General features: G+C 39.5%; 1 protein-coding gene across 2 annotated transcripts in view; it reads left to right on the forward strand.

Annotated features, from left to right (window-relative positions):
- The window catches only part of oxnad1 (oxidoreductase NAD-binding domain containing 1), a 30574-nt gene extending 12065 nt beyond the window's left edge, over positions 1-18509 (forward strand). Inside the window, exons 4-8 of one of the 2 annotated variants that reach the window (XM_087987266.1) lie at positions 157-298; positions 574-742; positions 13958-14103; positions 16821-16929; positions 18038-18509. In XM_087987266.1, coding sequence (XP_087843392.1) covers positions 157-298; positions 574-742; positions 13958-14103; positions 16821-16929; positions 18038-18189 — 718 coding nt within the window. In that variant the 3' untranslated portion in view covers positions 18190-18509. Of the gene's footprint in view, positions 1-156; positions 299-573; positions 743-13860; positions 14104-16820; positions 16930-18037 lie in introns of both variants that reach the window. The other variant, XM_043690173.2, reaches the window with a different exon arrangement.
- The last annotated feature ends 666 nt before the right edge of the window (positions 18510-19175 follow it).

The following is a 19175-nucleotide window of genomic DNA, read 5'->3' on the forward strand; positions in this document are numbered from 1 at the left end:
CTTCCAAATTCACTCTGCTCTTGAGTAGAATGTGAAGCATGTTTTGTGCCTGTCTAAGCTGTTTTTATTCAAGGAGCTGTGTGAAGAGATAATTACATATATTTCTTGTTAGTTGCAATCTTTTTATTTAAAACCTTTTTCTAAATTCCATTAAAGGGTAGATTTCTTTATACCTGGCATTTCACAAGTTGGTGGCTTTTCTATCTGTTCAAGTCCGGGGCTCTTGGAGAGGGAAAGTGTATTAGAATTGGCCGTAAAATACAGTAAACAACTGCCTGCCCACTGGATTCATACTCAGGTAACCAATTTTTTCTTTGTTTTTAATGATTTCATAAGAGTTAAAGTAACATCAGTGAATGCAAATCAATTATGTCAGTGCAATATTAGTAATGTAAACATGTTTTAAAAAAACAATTATTAAATAAAAATGCTCGATTGTTGAATCATGGTGGAGTTTTTTTCATCAAAGAATTGACCACAATGATTTCTAGTTTTGACTGTTTACGAATTTGTCACCAAGTATTCATCTGTTTTTTTTTTTAGCTAGCTTTCTTTTTGCTTTATTCTTCATAGAATTTGGTAGTCGCTGGCAAGGCCAGTATTTACTACCCTCTGAAAAAACCTTCAAGAAGTAATCGTGCTCTCTTGAACCACTGCAGGCCAGGAAGTACCAAACAAGCTTGTGGCCTAGTCCTGGATGGTGTAGAGCCTCTTCAGTATTTTTGGAGCTACATTCATCCAGGCAAGTAAAGTAATAGACTTGTATAATGATACAGCACAGAGGGAGACCATTGGCCCATCTTATCTGTGCCCAGAACAATTACGTCCTACCCCCACCCTTTGAGCGCACTCAAGATTTATTTCCTTTCAACTGTCTTAACTGTTTTAAAAGCTAACAGTGAATCTGCCACACCTGGGAACAGTGCATTCAAGATCTTTCTCACTTTTTTTTATTTTAAAAACTCAGTGTTTTTCCTCATAGCACCTTGGTGTCTTTTGGCAAATCAACTTAAATCTGTGTCCTCCAGTCTTTGACCTCTATGTCAATGAAAGCAGTTTTCTGTATTCTGTATATGCATACTGTGTTGAGTACCTCTATTACTTTACATCTTGATCTTCTCTTAAAGAAGAACTTCAGCTTTTCTGATCTATATATAACCCTACACCTTCACACCCTCCTTATAGTGCAGCACCCCCAATTGGACATAAACTCAGTTGAGTCAGCACCAGTGTTTTATAAAACTTCATCATAACATCCTTTTATAAAACCAAAGTACTGCAGATGCTGAATATCACAAATAAAAACAAAATGCCAGGGAAGCTTAGGAGGTCTGCTAGCATTTGTGAAGATAGGAACAAGGTTAATGTTCTGAGTCCAGTATGACTGTTCTTCCCAACCTGCAATGTTAACTTTGATTCCTCAGTGGGGAGAGAAACACAGAAGTGTTATGGCACTTTTTTTGTATTTTTATTCCTTACTTTCATATGCTGAGAAGAGAAAGGGAATTTGTAATGGGTCAGAAGATATTGCAGAAGTGTTAAATGAATACTTTGCATCTGTCTTTATAAAAGAGAAGAATACTGTTCAGGTCATGGTGACAGAGGAGGAATTGTTTTTTTTGGACTGGAGGAGAGTTTGTAATGGGGTTCCCTAGGGGTTGGTTTTGGAACCTTGCTTTTCCTCATCTGTACTAATAGAGTCATAAAGATCTAAAGCACAGTACAAAGGCCCTTCAGCCCATTGCAACAATGCCAGTCAGAAACAACCACCTATCTATTTTAATCCCATTTTCCAGCATTGGGCCCATAACCTTGGATACCTTGACATCACAAGTGCCCATCTAAATACTTCATTGCTTCAGAATGCGGGTTTCTGCCTCTACCACTCTCACAGCAAGGAGTTCCAGATTCCCACACCCTCTGATTGAAAAGGTTTTACTTCACATCTCCTCTAAACCTTCTGCCCTTTGAAATTATGTTCCCTGGTCATTGATCTCTCCATCAGGGAAAATATTCTTCCTGACTACCCCATCTGAAGATTTGGATCTTGGTATGCAGCAGACAATTTCAAAGTTAACAGATGATATGAAACTTGAGAGAATTGTAAACTATTAGAGGACTGTGTGGAACTTTAAAAGGATATTGACAAATTAGTGGAGTGGACGGATAGGTGCCAGATGAGGTTCAGTGCAGAGAAGTGTGAGGTTATCTACTTCACTGGAAAGAAAATTGGAAGATAATATAAAATAGGGGCTGCAATTCTAAAAGGGGTGCAGGAAAAGAGGGTCTTGTTATTCGTCAGTTGGGATATTGTATACAGTAATGGGTGCCACATTGTTCCTACGATGTGATTGCCCTGGGGAGAGTGTAGAAGTGATTTACAAGAATGATTCCACGGCAGAGAAACTTCACGCTTTAGGATTGATTGAAGAAGTTAGGACTGTTCTCTGTGGAGAGAAGGAGGCTGAGAGGAGATTTGATAAGGTTTTGCAAATCATCAGTGGGCTGAATATAGGGTGAAGTAGAGTGAATATAGGCTGAATATAGAGTGCACATAGGGTGAAGCTATTTGTGTGCTCTAAAGTCTGCTGTGCCTCTCCCCTGGCTGTTGTAATACAGCTGCAACACTGGCATTTACCCAACAGTGGAAAATTGCTTAGGTATGTGTGGCACATAGAAAGCATGATAAGTACAGTCCAACCAGCTGTCACCCAATTGTTCTACTCTTGGTCATCAGTACAATGGCATAAAGTGTCACCAGCAGTGCTATCCAGCAGCATAGGCTTAGCAATAGCCTGCTTAGTGACAATTAGTTTGGATTCTGTTAGGGATATTCAAATTCAGACCTCATTACAGCCTTAATTTAAATATGAACAAAAGAACTGAACTCCAGAGGTGAGGTGGGGTGAGAGTGACTATCCTTAACATCAAGAGTGGAATTGAGTATGGCATCAAGAAAACCCCAGCAACAGTGGAGTCAATGGGAATCAGGAGGAAAATCTTTAGAGTAGATCATAGATACTTGAGACCAACGTAACCTTCATGTTTATCTCCAAGTCGCTCATCATTCAGACTTGGAAATATAACTTCATTCCTTCAGTGTCATTGAACCAAAATACTGAATATCCTTCCCTAATGGCTTGTGGGTCAACCTATCCATAACAGATTTCAGCGGTTAAGAAGGCAGGTCAGCATGACCTTTTGAACAATGGGTGGTGGACAATAATTGAGGGTTCATTGAACAATGTTTACATCCCAAGAGTGAATAAAAGCTGTTGCCATCTCTAGTAGGTCTGTTTTCATATAATTGTAGAATCCCTACAGCGTGAAAGTGGGCCATTTGATGAATCAAGCCAACACTGACCCTCCAAATAGCAACCCACCCAGACCAACTCTCCCACAATCTCCATCCCTATAACACTGTATTTACCATGGCCAATCTACCTAATCTATCAAAGGGAAAGAATATGCACAGGAATGATAATGAAGGAAGTTGGGATTTCTGCTACTAAATCTGACTACATTTCCAATTCAGACTGTTGCTTGATCAGTCTGTGGGCTAATGCAACCAAACTTTGATATAACATCTGGTGATTTCCAAACAACTTTGTTGAGTCAAATGAATTGGATAAGCCTTTTTCATGTCTGAATCCAGTGCCTATTTTGCAGCTATGTCATCCACCTGAGCTATTTGACTCTTTGTGTTAGAGTCATAGAGCCATGGCGATGTACAGTACGGAAACAGACCCTTTGGTCCAACCCGTCCATGCCAACCAGATATCCCAACCCAATTTAGTCCCACCTGCCAGCACCTGGCCCATATCCCTCCAAACCCTTCCTATTCATATACCCAACCAAATTCCTTTTAAATGTTGCAATTGTACTAGCTGCTATCACTTCCTCTGGCAGCTCATTCCACACATCTTCTGCATGAAAAAGTTGCCCCTTGGGTCCCTTTTATATCTTTCCCCTCTCACCCTAACCCTATGCCCTCTCGTTCTGGACTCCCCCCACCCCAGGGAAAAGACTTTGTCTCTTTACCCTATCTATGCCCCTCATGATTTTATAAACCTCCATAAGATCACCCCTCAACCTCCGACGCTCCAGGGAAAGTAGCCCCAACCTCTTCCTATAGCTCAAATCCTCCAATCCTGGCAACATCCTTGTAAATCTTTTCTGAATCCTTTCAGGTTTCACAACATCCTTCCGAAAGGAAGGAGATCAGAATTGCACGCAGTATTCCAAAAGTGGCCTAACCAATGTCTTGTATAGCCGCAACATGACCTCACAACACTCTGACCAATAAAGGAAAGCATACCAAACTCTGCCTTTACTATCCTATCTACCTGTGACTCCACTTTCAAGGAGCTATGAACCGGCACTCCAAGGTCTCTGTTCAGTAACACTCCCTAGGACCTTACCATTTAGTGTATAAGCTAAGATTTGCTTTCCCAAAATGCAGTACATCGCATATATCTAAATTAAACTCTATCTGCTACTTCTCAGCCCATTGACCCATCTGATTAAGATCCCATTGTAATCTGAGGTATTAGTGAACCGGATGAGTTTTTCTTTAACCCAACAATAGACCATGTTTTCATGGACAGAGTAGCTTAGCTTTTTTATCCAGACTCTTATTGAATACAATTGTCTTTATTTGCCATATCCCATATCATCCTTGGCTTGGGATTACTAATTATTGTGCCACCACTTCTCTCCAAGAGTGTTCCACTTGTCTGGATGTTTGCTGGTCCATTAACACTCAAGGTAGGCACTATATCCCAGATAAAGCACTTGACGGGCACCCAGTCCACCTGTACTGACTTATTAGGACATGGATATAGATTTGTTCACTGAGCTGGAAGGTTCATTTTCAGATGTTTCATCACCATACTAGGTAACATCTTCAGTGAGCCTCTGGACGAAACACTGCTGTTGTTTCCTGCATTCTATGGGTTTCCTTGGGTTGGTGATGTCATTTCCTGTAGTGATGTTATTTCCTATTCTTCTCAGGGGGTGGTAGATGGGGTCTAACTCGATGTGTTTGTTGATAGAGATTCGGTTGGAATGCCATGCTTCTAGGAATTCTTGTGCGTGTCTCTGTTTGGCTTGTCCTAGGATGGATGTGTTGTCCCAGTCGAAATGGTGTCCTTCCTTATCTGTATGTAAGGATACTAGTCACAGAGGGTCATGTCGTTTTGTGGCTAATTGATATTCATGTATCCTGGTGGCTAGTTTTCTGCCTGTTTGTCCAATGTAGTGTTTGTTACAGTTCTTACACGATATTTTGTAAATGACATTAGTTTTGCTTGTTGTCTGTATAGGCTCTTTCAAGTTCATTAGCTGCTGTTTCAGTGTGTTGGTGGATTTGTGGCTACCATGATGTCAAGGGATCTGAGTAGTCTGGCAGTCATTTCTGAGATGTCTTTAATGTTGGGGGGAGAGTGGCTAGGGTTTCTGGGTGTGTTTTGTCTGCTTGTTTGGGTTTGTTGCTGAGAAATCGGCAGACTGTATTCATTGGGTACCCATTCTTTTTGAATACACTGTGTAGGTGATTTTCCTCTGCTCTGTATAGTTCCTCTGTGCCACATTGTGTGGTGGCTCTTTGAAATAGTGTTCTGATGCAGCTTCACTTGTGGATGTTGGGATGATTGCCTCAGTAGTTGAATATTTGGCTGGTATGTGTTGTTTTCCTGTAGATACAGGTTTGAAGTTCCCCATTGGCTGTTCGCTGTACTGTGACATCACTGAATGGCGGTTTGTTATTGTTTTCCTCTTTAGTGGACATTCTCCCGGTTTGTGAATTTTGTGAATTTTGGGTAATCCGTAGAAGCGTGTGTTGGATCTGTCTGTCATATTTATTTCTCCAGATTTCTGAAGTTTCTTGAGTAAGGCTGTGATTTGGCTCTCTAGTTGTAGGGTCGGGTCTATCGCCATTTGTCGGTTAGTGTTGGTGTCTGCGTTCACTGTTTCAATGTAGTCTCTTTGATTTAAAATGACTGTCAAGTGTCCTTTATCTGCTGGTAGGATAACAATGTTTTTAACTTTTTTTAGTCTTTCTAGTGCTTTCCTTTCTTGTGTATTGAGTGTGCTTCCTTCTTTTTTCCTGCTTAATGTTGGTGCGACTACCTGTCTGATAGTTTGCTGGGTTTCTTCTGTGACTTGGTTGTCTTTCAGTTTTGTTTCTAATGCTGCTAAGAAATCTTTCTTGTCCGCATCCTGGCAGTTGTAATTTAATCCTCTAACTAAGTGTCTGTTAAGGGTTGGTCAGATTAAAAAAAAATTATCCATGCTTCTGTTGTCAGTGTTGTTATTTGGTGTAAGTTTGTCTAGTTTTTTTCTGCAGGTCTAGTTTTTTTCATTTTCTGTGTTTGTCACTGTCTAATATCTATGGCTTGCTGTATTGTGTCTATCCATTCATGGTCTGTTGCATTAGTGAGTAAAGATTTTAGGTGCAAAATTTCTCTGTTGTATTTACGGAGTCTGTTATGGGCATCATTAATCTTTAACCAAATAACATCACCAATTCAGGAAACCCAAACATATAAATAGAAAACAGGAAATATCTGCAGTGCTTCGTCCGGAGGCTCACTGAAGATGTTACCTAGTATGGTCACAAAACGTCTGAAAATGAACCTTCCAGCTCAGCAAGCAAACCTACATCCAGAACATCAACCTGAACTACAAATTTTCTCAAAACTCGCTTATTAGGATGTTTCAAAAGCAGTCAAACACCTGGCTATTTTGGAATCAGTAGATCAGCTCAGATAAAATTCCAGAACTTTATAATTAAATAATAGGGCTAACAACAATATGGTCATTTTGGTCATAAGCTTCATTTAATTAACTGAAATCAGATTATAAATTATCTTTATGAGCTTTAAATCTCAGTTTTAAGATGATTGAAAATTGATTGCCCACTTGGCTTGACATCTGAAATATTAGTGTCAAGCATGTGGTGCTGGAAAAGCACAGGAGGTCAGACCGCATCCGAGGAGCAGGAAAATCAACATTTCGGGTAAAAGCCCTTTAGTCCAGTGACATAAACAATATAAGAGCATTGTGGATATATAACATAATACTGAAACAATTTCTCAATTCTATAATAAGTAATTAGATGAATTTTTTCCACTGTATGCCGTTAGCTCAACATTAATATGTTGCTTTAAACAGCACTAAACAAAAAGCTTTGTGGACTTTTCACTCCCACGAGACCATAAGACATAAGAGCAGAAATTAGGCCATTCAGCCTATCAAGTCTGCTTTGCCATTCAATCAAGGCTCATAAGTTTCTCAACCCCGAACTCACATTTTATTTCCGTAACTCCTGATCCTCTTTACAATCAAGAATTTATATCTCCATTTTAAAATATACTTAATGACCTGACCTCCACAGCCCTCTGTGGCAATGAGTTCCATAGATTGGAACTCACTGCCTGAAGACATTTCTCCTTATCTCTGTTCTAAGAGGTCTTCTCTTTGCTCTAAGGCTGTTCCCTTGGGTTCTAGTCTCTTCTACCCCAATGGAAATATCTTCCCAACATCCAATCTGTCCAGGCCATTCAGTATTCTGTATGTTTCAATTAGATCCCCCCTCATCCTTCTAAACTCCATCAAGTATAGACCCAGAGTCCTCAAACATTCCTCAGCTGTTCATTCCTGGGACAATTTTCGTGAATGTTCTCTGAACACGTGCCAGGGCCAGTACAGCCTTCCTGAGATTTAGGGCCCAAAATGTACACAATTCATAGTTTGTGAAAAGATTTGTAGCTCGGGTGCTTGTTGTTGTGGTTCTGTTCACCGAGCTGGGAATGTGTGTTGCAGGCGTTTCGTCCCCTATCTAGGTGACATCCTCAGTGCTTGGGAGCCTCCTGTGAAGCGCTTCTGTGATCCTTCCTCCGGCATTTGTAGTGGTTTGAATCTGCCGCTTCCGGTAGCGGCAGATTCAAACCACTACAAATGCCGGAGTAAAGATCACAGAAGCGCTTCACAAGAGGCTCCCAAGCACTGAGGATGTCACCTAGACAGGGGATGAAACGCCTGCAACACAAATTCCCAGCTCGGCGAACAGAACCACAACAACTGTACACAATACTCAATGTGGTCTGACCAGAGCTTTTTCAAGCTTCAGAAGAACATCCCTGCTTTTATATTTAAGTCCTCTCAAAATAAATGTCATCATTGCATTTGCCTTCCTAACTACGGAACCTAACTACAGACTCAATCTGCAAGTTTAGCTTGAGACAATCTGCACTAGAACTTCCAAGTCTCTCTGCACTTCAGACTTCTAAATTTTCTTCCCATTTACCAAATAGTCCGTGCCTCTATTCTTGCAACCAAGGTGCGTGACCTCATACTTTGCCACATTGTATTCATCTGCCACTTCTTTGCCCAAATACTTCTGCAGCCCCCCCCCCCCCCCCCCCCCCCCCGCCTCCTCAATGTTACCTGTCCATCTACCTATCTTTGAATCATCTGCAAATTTAGCCAGAATACCCTCAGTTCCTTTATCTAGATCGTTCATCTATTAAATGAAAAGTTATGGTCCCAACACTGAGCCTTGTGGAACACCACTTGTCATCAACTGATACCCTGAGAAAGACCCTTTTATCCCCACTCTCTCTTTCTGCCAATCACCCAAACTTCTATTCATGCTTGGACCTTGCCTTTTACACCACGGAACCTTATCTTACTCAGTTGTGTTCTGTGTGCCACCTTGTCAAAGGCCTTCTTCAAGTCCTGGTAGAAAACATCATTGATTCTTGGTCGTATCTGCTTGTTACTTCCTCAAAGAATTCTAGCAGATTGGTCAGGCATGACCTCCCCTTGATGAAATGAGGCTGACTCTGCCCTATTTTACCACACAGTTCCAAGTATTCAGAAATCTCATCCTTCACGATGGAATCCCAGATCTTACCCAGGACCAAGGTTAGGCTAATTGGTCTGTAATTTTCCATCTTCTGCCTTAATCCCTTTCTAGGCAGGGGTGTTACATTAGCAATGTTCCAGTCCTCTGGGACTCTCCTTGATTTTAGTGATTCCTGAAAGATTACTATTAGTGCCTCCACTATTTCTTCAGATATCTCCCTTAGAGCTCTGGGGTGTAATCCATCTGGTCCATGTTATTTATCCACCTTCAAGCCATTCAGTTTTTCTATCACCTTCTCCTTAGTGAAGGCCACAAATGCTCAGCTCTGCCCCCTTGCTCTCTTGAATTTTTGGGATATCATTCATGTCTTCCACTGTGAAGACTGACGTGAAATAATTATTCAGTTCCTCAGCCATTTCTTTGTTCCCCACTATTATCTCACGTGTGTCATTTTCTAGCGGCCCAATGTCCACTTTTGTCTCTCTTATGCCCATTATATATCTCAAGAAACTCTTACAGTCTTCCTTTACATTACTGGCTAGCTTACCCTGATATTTAATCTTTTCCCTCCTTATTTCTTTTTCTTTTGTTGCCCCGTGTTGGACTTTGTAAGCTTCCCAATCCTCTGGTTTCCCACTCTTCTTCGCTACTTTATATGCTTTCTCTTTTGCTTTTATGCTATCCCTGACTTTCCTAGTCAGCCATGGTTGCCTCATCCTCCCTGTACCCTGCTTCTTTTTCCTCAGGATGAATCTCTGCTGTGTCTCCTGAATTACTCCCAGAAACTCCTACCATTATTGTTCTACTATCTTTCCTGCTATGCTCCTCTCCCAATCAGTTCTACCCAGCTCTTCCCTCATGCCTCTAATTGCATTTATTCAGCTGAAATACTGATACTTCTGATTCTGTCTTCTCCTTGTCAAATTGCAAAGTAAATTTGATCATGTTATGATCACTGCTTCCTAAGGGTTTCTTCACCTTAAGCTCCCTTATCAAGTCTGCCTCATTGCACAGCACTAAATCCAATATTGTCTGTTCCGTAGTGGACTCCATCATAAGCTGCTCCAAAAAGCCATCTTGTGAACCATCACCAACCTGATTTTCCCAGTCCACCTACATATTGAAATCCCCCGTGATTACTGTAACTTTGCCTTTCCTACACATCATCTCCATCTCCTGGTATATCGTGTGCCCCAGCTCCTGACTACTGTTAGCAGGCTGATACATGACTCCAACTATGTTTTTTTTTTGCCTTTGCGGTTCCTCAATACTACCCACACAGAATTCTACACCATCTGACCATGCGTCATTTCTTATTATTGATTTTATTTCATTTCTTACTAATAGGGCAATCCCACCCCCTCTGCCCACCTGCCTATTTTTTCATCAGGATGTATATCTTTGAATATTCAGCTCCCAATTCTGATTCCCTTGCTGCCATGTCTCTGTGATGCCCACCACATCATACCTGCCAATTTCAATCTGTGCCACAAGCTCATTTACCTTATTCCTTACACTGCATGCATTCAAATATAACACCTTCAGTCCTGTATTAACAGTCATTCATTTGTCCAGTGTACTTGAAGTTTGATTGCTAACCTTTTCCAGATATTCTGTCCTATTTGTTTCTATGCTGAGATTTTAATAACCTCTCCTGAGTCCTGCAATCTTACCTTTTTTTTTAATTCAGGTTTTCTAATTTCCTCTATAATTGAAACCCCTGCCTTCCACCTCCAAAATTTAGTTTAAAGCCCTGTCTATAGCCCTAGTTATGCAATTCGCTTGGACTCTGGGCCTAGCCAGGTTCAGATGAAGACCATCCCATCAGAACTAGTCCCTTCTTCCCCAGTGCTGGTGCCAATGTCCCATGAGTTCAAACCCATTTTTCTCTCTCTCAAATCTTTGAGCCAGCTCTGCTATTTAGACATTCAATTCGATGAGCAGAGAAATGGTAAATGTATAGAGGGTGGTTGTGAAGCACATCATCAGATTTTTGTTTGTCTGATTTATCTGCATAAATTGAACATGCAGTAGGGAAAATGAGCACATTTGTTCAGAAAATCTTTGAATTAAATTCCCAGTAATGACTAAATACAGGAACTTTTTATGTGTTGGAGCAAACCTTCCTGGTACATGTGGTATATTTTCACAAATAGTTCAGCACAATAGTACCATGAATACTGTTCCTTAATTGAAATTAATTATAGCTTAAATTTAGACTGAAAGTAGGTAGAAAAATGTAAATTAAGTTCTTGAATAGTGATTTTTGTTTTGGAGTCCAAATTAATGACTCACTTCATGGTGATTTTTATGATGTGACCTATACACATTCTACTACCACTAGCTGGTGCTGCAACACTTACCCTGCCTGCTTGAATATAACTGGTGTAGATATAAATGATGCAAGACAAAAATTGAGACTTTTTAATTCTGAATTACTTTTTGTTTCTAGTTTGAATTGGAAGTTATGTATTTCAGAAAATAGTGTAAATTTGTCATTTGCTTCTCTTTTCTTTTATAGTCAGATGAGTTGACATGCAAGCATAATCATTAGTTTCAGATTATTGTATTCCACGTGTGTTGTACATTCCTAGGTTTCTGTTCCAGGACTAAAGCTTTAGGCTTTAGGTGATTGTTACGTATCCTTTAAAAATTTCAAATTGAATTGAAATGAACACTAAAAGAAATCCAACTCTGAAACAGAATTTTGTAATTTAGAGCATAAAATATTGCACAACTTGCCATGCAAACCTTATTTTAGGAAAATGTAATTTTATCAAGCTGTAATTTAGTTTTATTAGTATTGAATGCCCTGTTGCTGGTATGAATCCATTTTTGCTTTTTAAGATTTCAATGCTCAAATTAGTTCATGGGAATCTCTTCCCAATGACTGATGCCATTGGGGCGGCACGGTGGCTCAGTGGTTAGCACTGATGCCTCACAGCGCCAGGGACCGAGGTTCGATTCCAGCCTCAAGTGACTGTCTGTGTGTAGTTTGCACATTCTCCCCGTGTCTGCGTGAGTTTCCTCCAGGTGCTCCAGTTCCCTCCCACAGTCCATGTGCAGGTTAGGTGAATTGGCCATGCTAAATTGCTCATAGTGTTAGGTGCATTAATCAGAAGGAAATGGGTCTGGGTTGGCACAGACTTATTGGGCCGAAGGGCCTGTTTCCACACTGTAGGGGAATCTAATGTGTCTGAGACCAAAGGGTATAAGTTTAAAGTGAGGAACAAGTGATTTAGAGATCTAAGGAAATCATTTTTCACCCAGAGGACTCTGATAAAGATATTCACAATCACGAAAGGATGGCAGAAATATGGAACGTGCTGCCTGAGATCATGGTGGAGGCTAGTACTCTTGTAACATTTAAGAACCACCTGGAAGAGTACTTAAAAGCCTGCGTATAGTAGGCTTTGGACCATTTGCAATTAAGTGGGATTCGTGTTGTTTGGTGTTTGTTGGTTGGCATAGACGTGATGGGCCAAGGGCCCTTGTTCTATGCTGTATAACTCTGACTCTAAACTTCAACAATCCTCCAAGGCAGTAGTGTCGGGAATCCTGAAATGTCTGGGTAGTGGTGAGTGCTTTCAACTGATTTTATGTTTTTGGGAGGAGGTGATGTCTGTGTGTGCAATGACAGAGTGATATTTTCCAGAAACTTAGCTCGTGTTTTGGTGAGCTGGGTTTGAATCTTGCAGTAGCAGTTAATGGAATTTTAATTGGATTTAAGATCTACTAATGACCATGAAACCGTTGTCAATTACTGGAAAAACCCATTGTTATGCCGGTGCCCCCACGCCCTGACTGAGAATGTCCCTGTAGACTTGATTGTGGACTCCTTCCGGTAAATTTTGAATGAAGCATGGTCATTTGGTTCAAGCACAGTGTATCAGTTACTGCCACATGCTGTAAGTGTGGTATTGCTATTTGATGTGTTGCTATATGTCCACCCGCTTGACCGATCACTGCTGACAGCCATGGGAAGACAAGGCACAATAGAAGGACTGTGAGGCTTACTTCCGAAGGAGGTGGCAAATCGTGAAAAGATATTGCATGACAAAAATGCTATATGGTCCAAGTGGATGCAAAGTAGGTGCTAAGAGGCCTGGCAGCAGCATTAGTGACTCCAAAGTAGTGAACTGTATTAAGAGTGAGTCAAAGAAGTGCCATGATGTAATGTGGTTGATGCCAAGACCAACCTGTAAGCGGGGGATTTAGGTGGTTGCAGCCCATAGAGTATTGGGGATTGCTGGCTAGGATGGTGGCCTGGAGAAGCACACAGAGAACTAAAGCCACCAGTTATCTGCTTTGACTTTAGTGATTCTCTTCAGCTACTTTCTCTCCACCACATGGGAGAAAATAGGAAATTGCATTTAAATGAGACAGCAATATATAATACATGCAAATATGCCTCTTGCTGCTCACTAGTGAAGTTCTCATCTTGCCAGTCAAACCTTGGATGGAAACTTAAATTTTCTTTCTCTCCACAAAGAGTTTCATTTTTCTGATCTTGCCATAGTTTCTCAATCGTCTCACCGTTGCCCATGTAATTTCAGGAAAATTTGACTGTTTGTGTTATTCATCTTTAGATTTAAAAATTTAACTTGTTGAACCTTCTCAAAGGCCTGCAATCGAGCAACATTTAAAGCGTAATGAATTTTAGTGAAATTTATTCATCAGTTCTGGCATGAAACTTCAAATTCAATAATGGTCAAGAAACCCGTTAATTTTTTTAATCACATTTTATTGAGTTAGCAATACTAAGTCATGCATTCTGGCATTTTATTTTACCTGTAAGGGAGGTTCTACTGAAATGCAATGAGCATATTTTGCCTAACAGTATTAAATCTGATTTCTCACTTCATTTTCAGAAGCAAGGTATTCCTATAGTGGATGACGGTTGTGCAGGAAGTGTTTTGAGCCTGTCCTAGAAATTGCAATTGTTTTTCAAAAAACTGTTCTTAACGAAAAATTTTCATTCTCTTCTATAGTGCGATGTTGGCTCAGAAGTAACTCTTCGTGTCGGAGGTGATTTCTTCTTTGACCCTCAGCCTTCTGACAAACCGGTGAACCTGTTACTGGTTGCAGGTGGAGTGGGCATTAATCCCTTGTATTCCATACTTTTGCACGTTGTGGATCTCTACAGAATGCAAGGAAGCAAGTCTTGTAAATACAAACCAGGATCAGTGCAGCTGTATTATAGCGCCAAAAACACAGATGAACTCCTTTTCAAGGTTAGCTAAACCTTTATTTTTAAATTTTCAAATCATTGCGCTGATACCTTCTCCCACCCTCTCCTACCTTCCTGAATTTGGGCTTGATTTTAATACATTGTGTAATGTAATTTAGCACAAATTAAACTGGTGGCTTTACTTAATTTTCTGTGCTTTGAGCCAGTTAAATTTAATGCTTTCTTTAATGCTCAGCTCAGAATTATTCCTTGTAGGCAATAGTGCTGTGTTGTACTTTGTTATATTTATTTAAAATTGAAAAACATGGTTCGCTTCACATTTTTTTGTAGGATGCTTATAATACTAGGCCTTGATACACACTATCCCCAACCCAAACTTCGTCTGTATGTCCATTGCGATATAGGATTGAAGATGGGAAGTTGTTAAATTCTTGATGACATATTTGTTATCCTGATGAAGGATTCGCGATGAAGAGCTTGTGCTCAAAATGTCGACTCTTCTGCTCCTCATTTGTTATCTGACCGGCTGTGCTTTTCCAACACCACACTTTTCGATTCTGATCTCTAGCATCTACAGTCCTCACTTTCTCCCTGTAGAAGATATGGGGCAGGAACTACAAATAGGGATGGCATGATACCTTCACTTAAGGGTATTAGTAAAACTGTTGGGTTTTTCAACAATCTGACAGCTTTCATGGACATCACATTAATTCGGTAATTCTTCAGTTTACTTATTTTCACTATTTGTCTCAATGGGTTTTGAGCTTAATATCTGGGTTCCTCATCCAATATTGTGAATTTCAAAATTTACAAATGATTTAAGCTTAGAAATGTTTTTGACCTGAGGAGAAAAAAATAGATTTCAAAGCAGCTTCAACAGATTATTGAAATATCAAATGACAGATAAAATTCAACAAAGTAAGGAAGTGTTAAGTTATCCATTTTTATAGGAAGAATGAGGAAAGATAAAATTAACTAAGGGGGCAATTCCACAGGAGATGTGGGGAGAGTTGCTCAGATCATTGAGGGTTACCGAAAGGTTAAGAACCTAATTAAAAAGGTGCATGAAATCCTAGACCTCTTCTGTCGTGACAGAGAATATAAAAGCAAAGATGGTATGTTATGTCTTTATGAAAGACTAGTGAAATTACAAATTGGAGTTTTAAAAAGATTGAGAAAGTTTTGGAGTGGATGCAGAAAAGATTTAGTGGAATGGTTCCATGGCTGAAGAGCTTCTGTTACCTTGATAGAATCATAAAATCCCTACAGTGTGGAAACAGGCCATTCATCCAACAACTCCTTGCCGACCCTCCAAAGAGTAACCCACCCATACCCATTCCCCTATCCTATTACTCCATATTTCTACTGAGCATCACACCTAACCTACACATCCCTGAACACCTGTGGGCGACATAGTGGCTCAGTGGTTAGCACTGCTGCCTCACAGCACCAGGTGCCCCGGTTCGATTCCAGCCTCGGGTGACTGTGTGGAGTTTGCACATTCTCCCCATGTGTGCATGGGTTTCCTCTGGATGCTCTGGTTTCCTCTGACAATTCAAAGATGTGCAGGGTAGGTGAATTGGCCATGCTAAATTGCCCATGGTGTTCAGGGATGTGCAAGTTAGGTGCATTAGTTAGGGTAAATGTAGAGTAATGGGGAGGGGAATGGGTCTGGGTTGGTTTGTTGGGCCAAAAGGTCTATTTCCACAATTCTAATTGTTTTCTAATTCTAATTGAGGAAATCCATGGGGAGAAAATGCAAACTCCACATAAACAGTTGCCCAAGGCTGGAATTGAACCCAGGTCCCTGGTGCTGTGAGGCAGCTGTGCTAGCCACTAAGCCACCAAGCCACGATGGTTAGATAGGTTAGAAAAGCTTGAGTCCTTGAAAAAAAGAGGTGTTCAATATAGAAGGATTTGAACAATAAAGGTGGAATAAGCTTCCCATTAACAGAAGGATTGAGAAGCAGAGGACACAAATTTGAGATGATTGATAAAAAAGCCAAACATGACATGAGGAAAAGAGAGAATGTTTGCAGAGCTATTAGGAAAGGAGAGGAGACTACCTTAGTTGCTAATATGAACTGGAAGAGACTATAGGCTAATTTAGCTATCTACTATGGTGTAGCTACTGTGTGATTGTATAATTAACTACATTATTATAAATTTGATCAGTCCTCAGGTTTAAAGGAAAATGGCTGGATTAGCCTCACTAATTTTGTAATGCAGAAACATTAATTGTAAAATATGTAATTAATCATTTAGTTTCTCTCTCTCCTTTCCCTCTCCTCTTTACCCTCTTCTCCCTACCACCCCCAATCTCCAAATCGTCTCAATCCCAGCCATATTTCTGCCTACATTGTACTCCAGAAAATCCTGTCACCTTATGTGACTGTTAAGCTCTAGTGTGTCAATGTGGTTCTACCAAATGTGCTTATGAAAGTACTGATGCAGGTCTTAAATGGAATGGAATGCACTCCAGCATTCCCTCTAAGCCAAGCAACAACCTGAAAATTCACAAGAAGGCTATGTATGTTGTCCCCCACAAGTCATGTAATCAGAGTTAATTGGGGCCATGCACTTTAACAAATGGCTGTCATATTCTAAAATAATTGAGAGTGTGTTGGTTGCTTGCACTTTTTTGTTTCCTTTCCCTCCCCTTCCCAAGTCATTTTCTGTCTTTCCCTCATCCATCAAAGTGTATTAATAAAGCAAATTATAGTCAGTATTCATCCAGTACTGTATCAACTTATCTTCCAGAGAAGCATCATAAACCTGGCAAGAGAGTTTTCTGGAAAAATCAACTGTAATTTTCATGTGACACAACAAAGTTTTGAAATATCTGGAAATATGCAACCTTATGTGACTGGTAAGCTCTAGTGTTCTACCAAATGTGCTTATCAAAGTATTGATGCATGTCCTAAATTGATTAGCATGGTTTATTTAGCAATATAGCTCAGTTTTACTCTCTGAAATAAAGAAAAGCAGCTTACCCAAGAAAGTAACCTAAGTCAAATAAGGAAGGAAAGGTAAGAATGCTTGAAATTGTAAGTTTTCTGAAAAATTCACAGCAAATGACATACACTTTAGGGAGGATCCCAAACCTTGTGAAGGTTGCAAAAGCCAATTATTTTTAACAGTGAAACAGACAGAATGATTGATTGGTAAACAGAGTATGCACTTTTAAGGAAATTTGTAAAAGAACCAGTGAGGAAGATGCGGAAAAAAATTACCTAGTTATGATCAGGAATGACCTACCTCAAAAGATGGTGAATTAGATTCAGTAGTATTTTGCTAAAGGTAGCCAGTTAAGTATTTGTGAAAGAAAGATTTCCAGGGCTGTATCCCATGATCTTGTCCTGAAGTGGTATTCCTATTTGAAAGATAGTTGATGGAATGGGTAGAATGGTTGTTGAGAGTAAGAGATCATTATTAAGTCTCCATCTTTGTGATTTAGTAACAGCATTCTTGGCTTAATTGTCTTACTTGAGCACCCAATCTAAGTTGACCATCCAATGTATTCTGAGGAATTGGTGTATTGTGAATTGCCAATGAAATGTGTAACTAAGGCTCCATCTACCCCTGAACATAGCTCAAAAGACTCCACAACACATATTAAAAGAGCTGGCGTGTTTTCCTTGCATCATGCCCATTGGTTCTTAATCAGCACCTTATGTCTTGGTATACATCATCTTTTCTTTATTTGCGGGACCTATGTTGTCTGCAAATTAGGAGCCATGATCCTTTTTTACCATGCTAGTAAATTCACATATTTGAAATAATTCTTTAACTATGAGGTTGTGAATCCTGCTATGTAAGTGTAAGATTATGATTTTTTTTTTGTTGATGACTGCCATTGCCTTCCATTTGATGAATTAGAGAACATAAAAAGTTTTGCATCAAACCATTTAAATATAATTGTGTTTTGGAGCTAATAATATTTAGCTGTACTTGACTAATTTTCATTTCTGTTTCAGCTGGAAGAATATCTGAAAGGACTCTAGCGCATGTATCAAAGGATAACCTCTGTTATATTTGCGGTCCACCTCCAATGATAGAGGCTGTTTCTCAACAGCTAGAAAAACTTGGCGTTCCTAAAGAGTGTATCATTTTTGAAAAGTGGTGGTAGTGCAAGCCTAAAAAAAATTACCTCAACATGTTCTGATAATCAAAGAGTTATAACTTTACTCCAGCATTGAATATCAATCTTTGATTGTTCTTTGATTCCAAGACCATTAAGATTGCTGGAAGCCGTACTCAAAGTTGGAAATTGAGATCAGTATAATTAGGTTCGACACTGTTCATGTAGTGAATTGTCTGTGGGATTTTCAATCCTGAATATTGCCATTAAATTCCTTTTGTGAAATGTATAAAATCGTAAAATATTCAACAGTAAAAGTTGACATCATCTTTTCATTTTCTAACATTATAAAAATGCAAATTAAGTAATATTATTTCTGTATTGTGTTGTACAATATTGAACTTTTAGCTGATGCTGCATTAGTTTTGTATCAATGCAAAATTATATTAACCCAAATGTAATTGAACAATCCAAGAAATGTATCCCAATCTAACATTCCCAGATACACCGAAGTCAAGAAATACAAGACCACTTACTAATAAATTGACTGCTGGTTAGATGACACATCAAGTAAAACCCAGAACTCAGTGCAGAATCAGAATGACCAAGAAAATTGTTACGGATTCTGTTAACTACTGAAGGGTGAGAAGTACCTGATTTGATATTTTAACATGAAAAGTCAACCATCAGAAAGCGTCAAGATCCTGTGGAACACCATGAGCCACCAATGCATTTTGCTGTTTGAATATACATTGCAGACAGTTGTTTGAAATGTAATGGATATCTCACAGAATGTGGTCATTTTCAAAAAAGATAAGTTTGTATGAGAAATTATCCTGGTAAATTTATTACCAGACTTGCTAATTATGCTTCATTGGTACCTACAACTGTGCTTCTACTTGAACAAAGAATGAAACTGGACTGCAAGTTTATAAGAGGATTGGAAACTTGCATTAATTTAAAAATTGTTAAACAGCTATATCTAACACATTTTGAAAACAGCATTTTAAAGGCCATCTCAGTGCTTTGAAACT

This window comes from Chiloscyllium plagiosum, unplaced genomic scaffold (genome assembly GCF_037043375.1).
Source record: "Chiloscyllium plagiosum isolate Xiang-an unplaced genomic scaffold, Cpla_swu_hap1 HiC_scaffold_5, whole genome shotgun sequence".
Lineage (NCBI taxonomy): Eukaryota > Metazoa > Chordata > Chondrichthyes > Orectolobiformes > Hemiscylliidae > Chiloscyllium > Chiloscyllium plagiosum.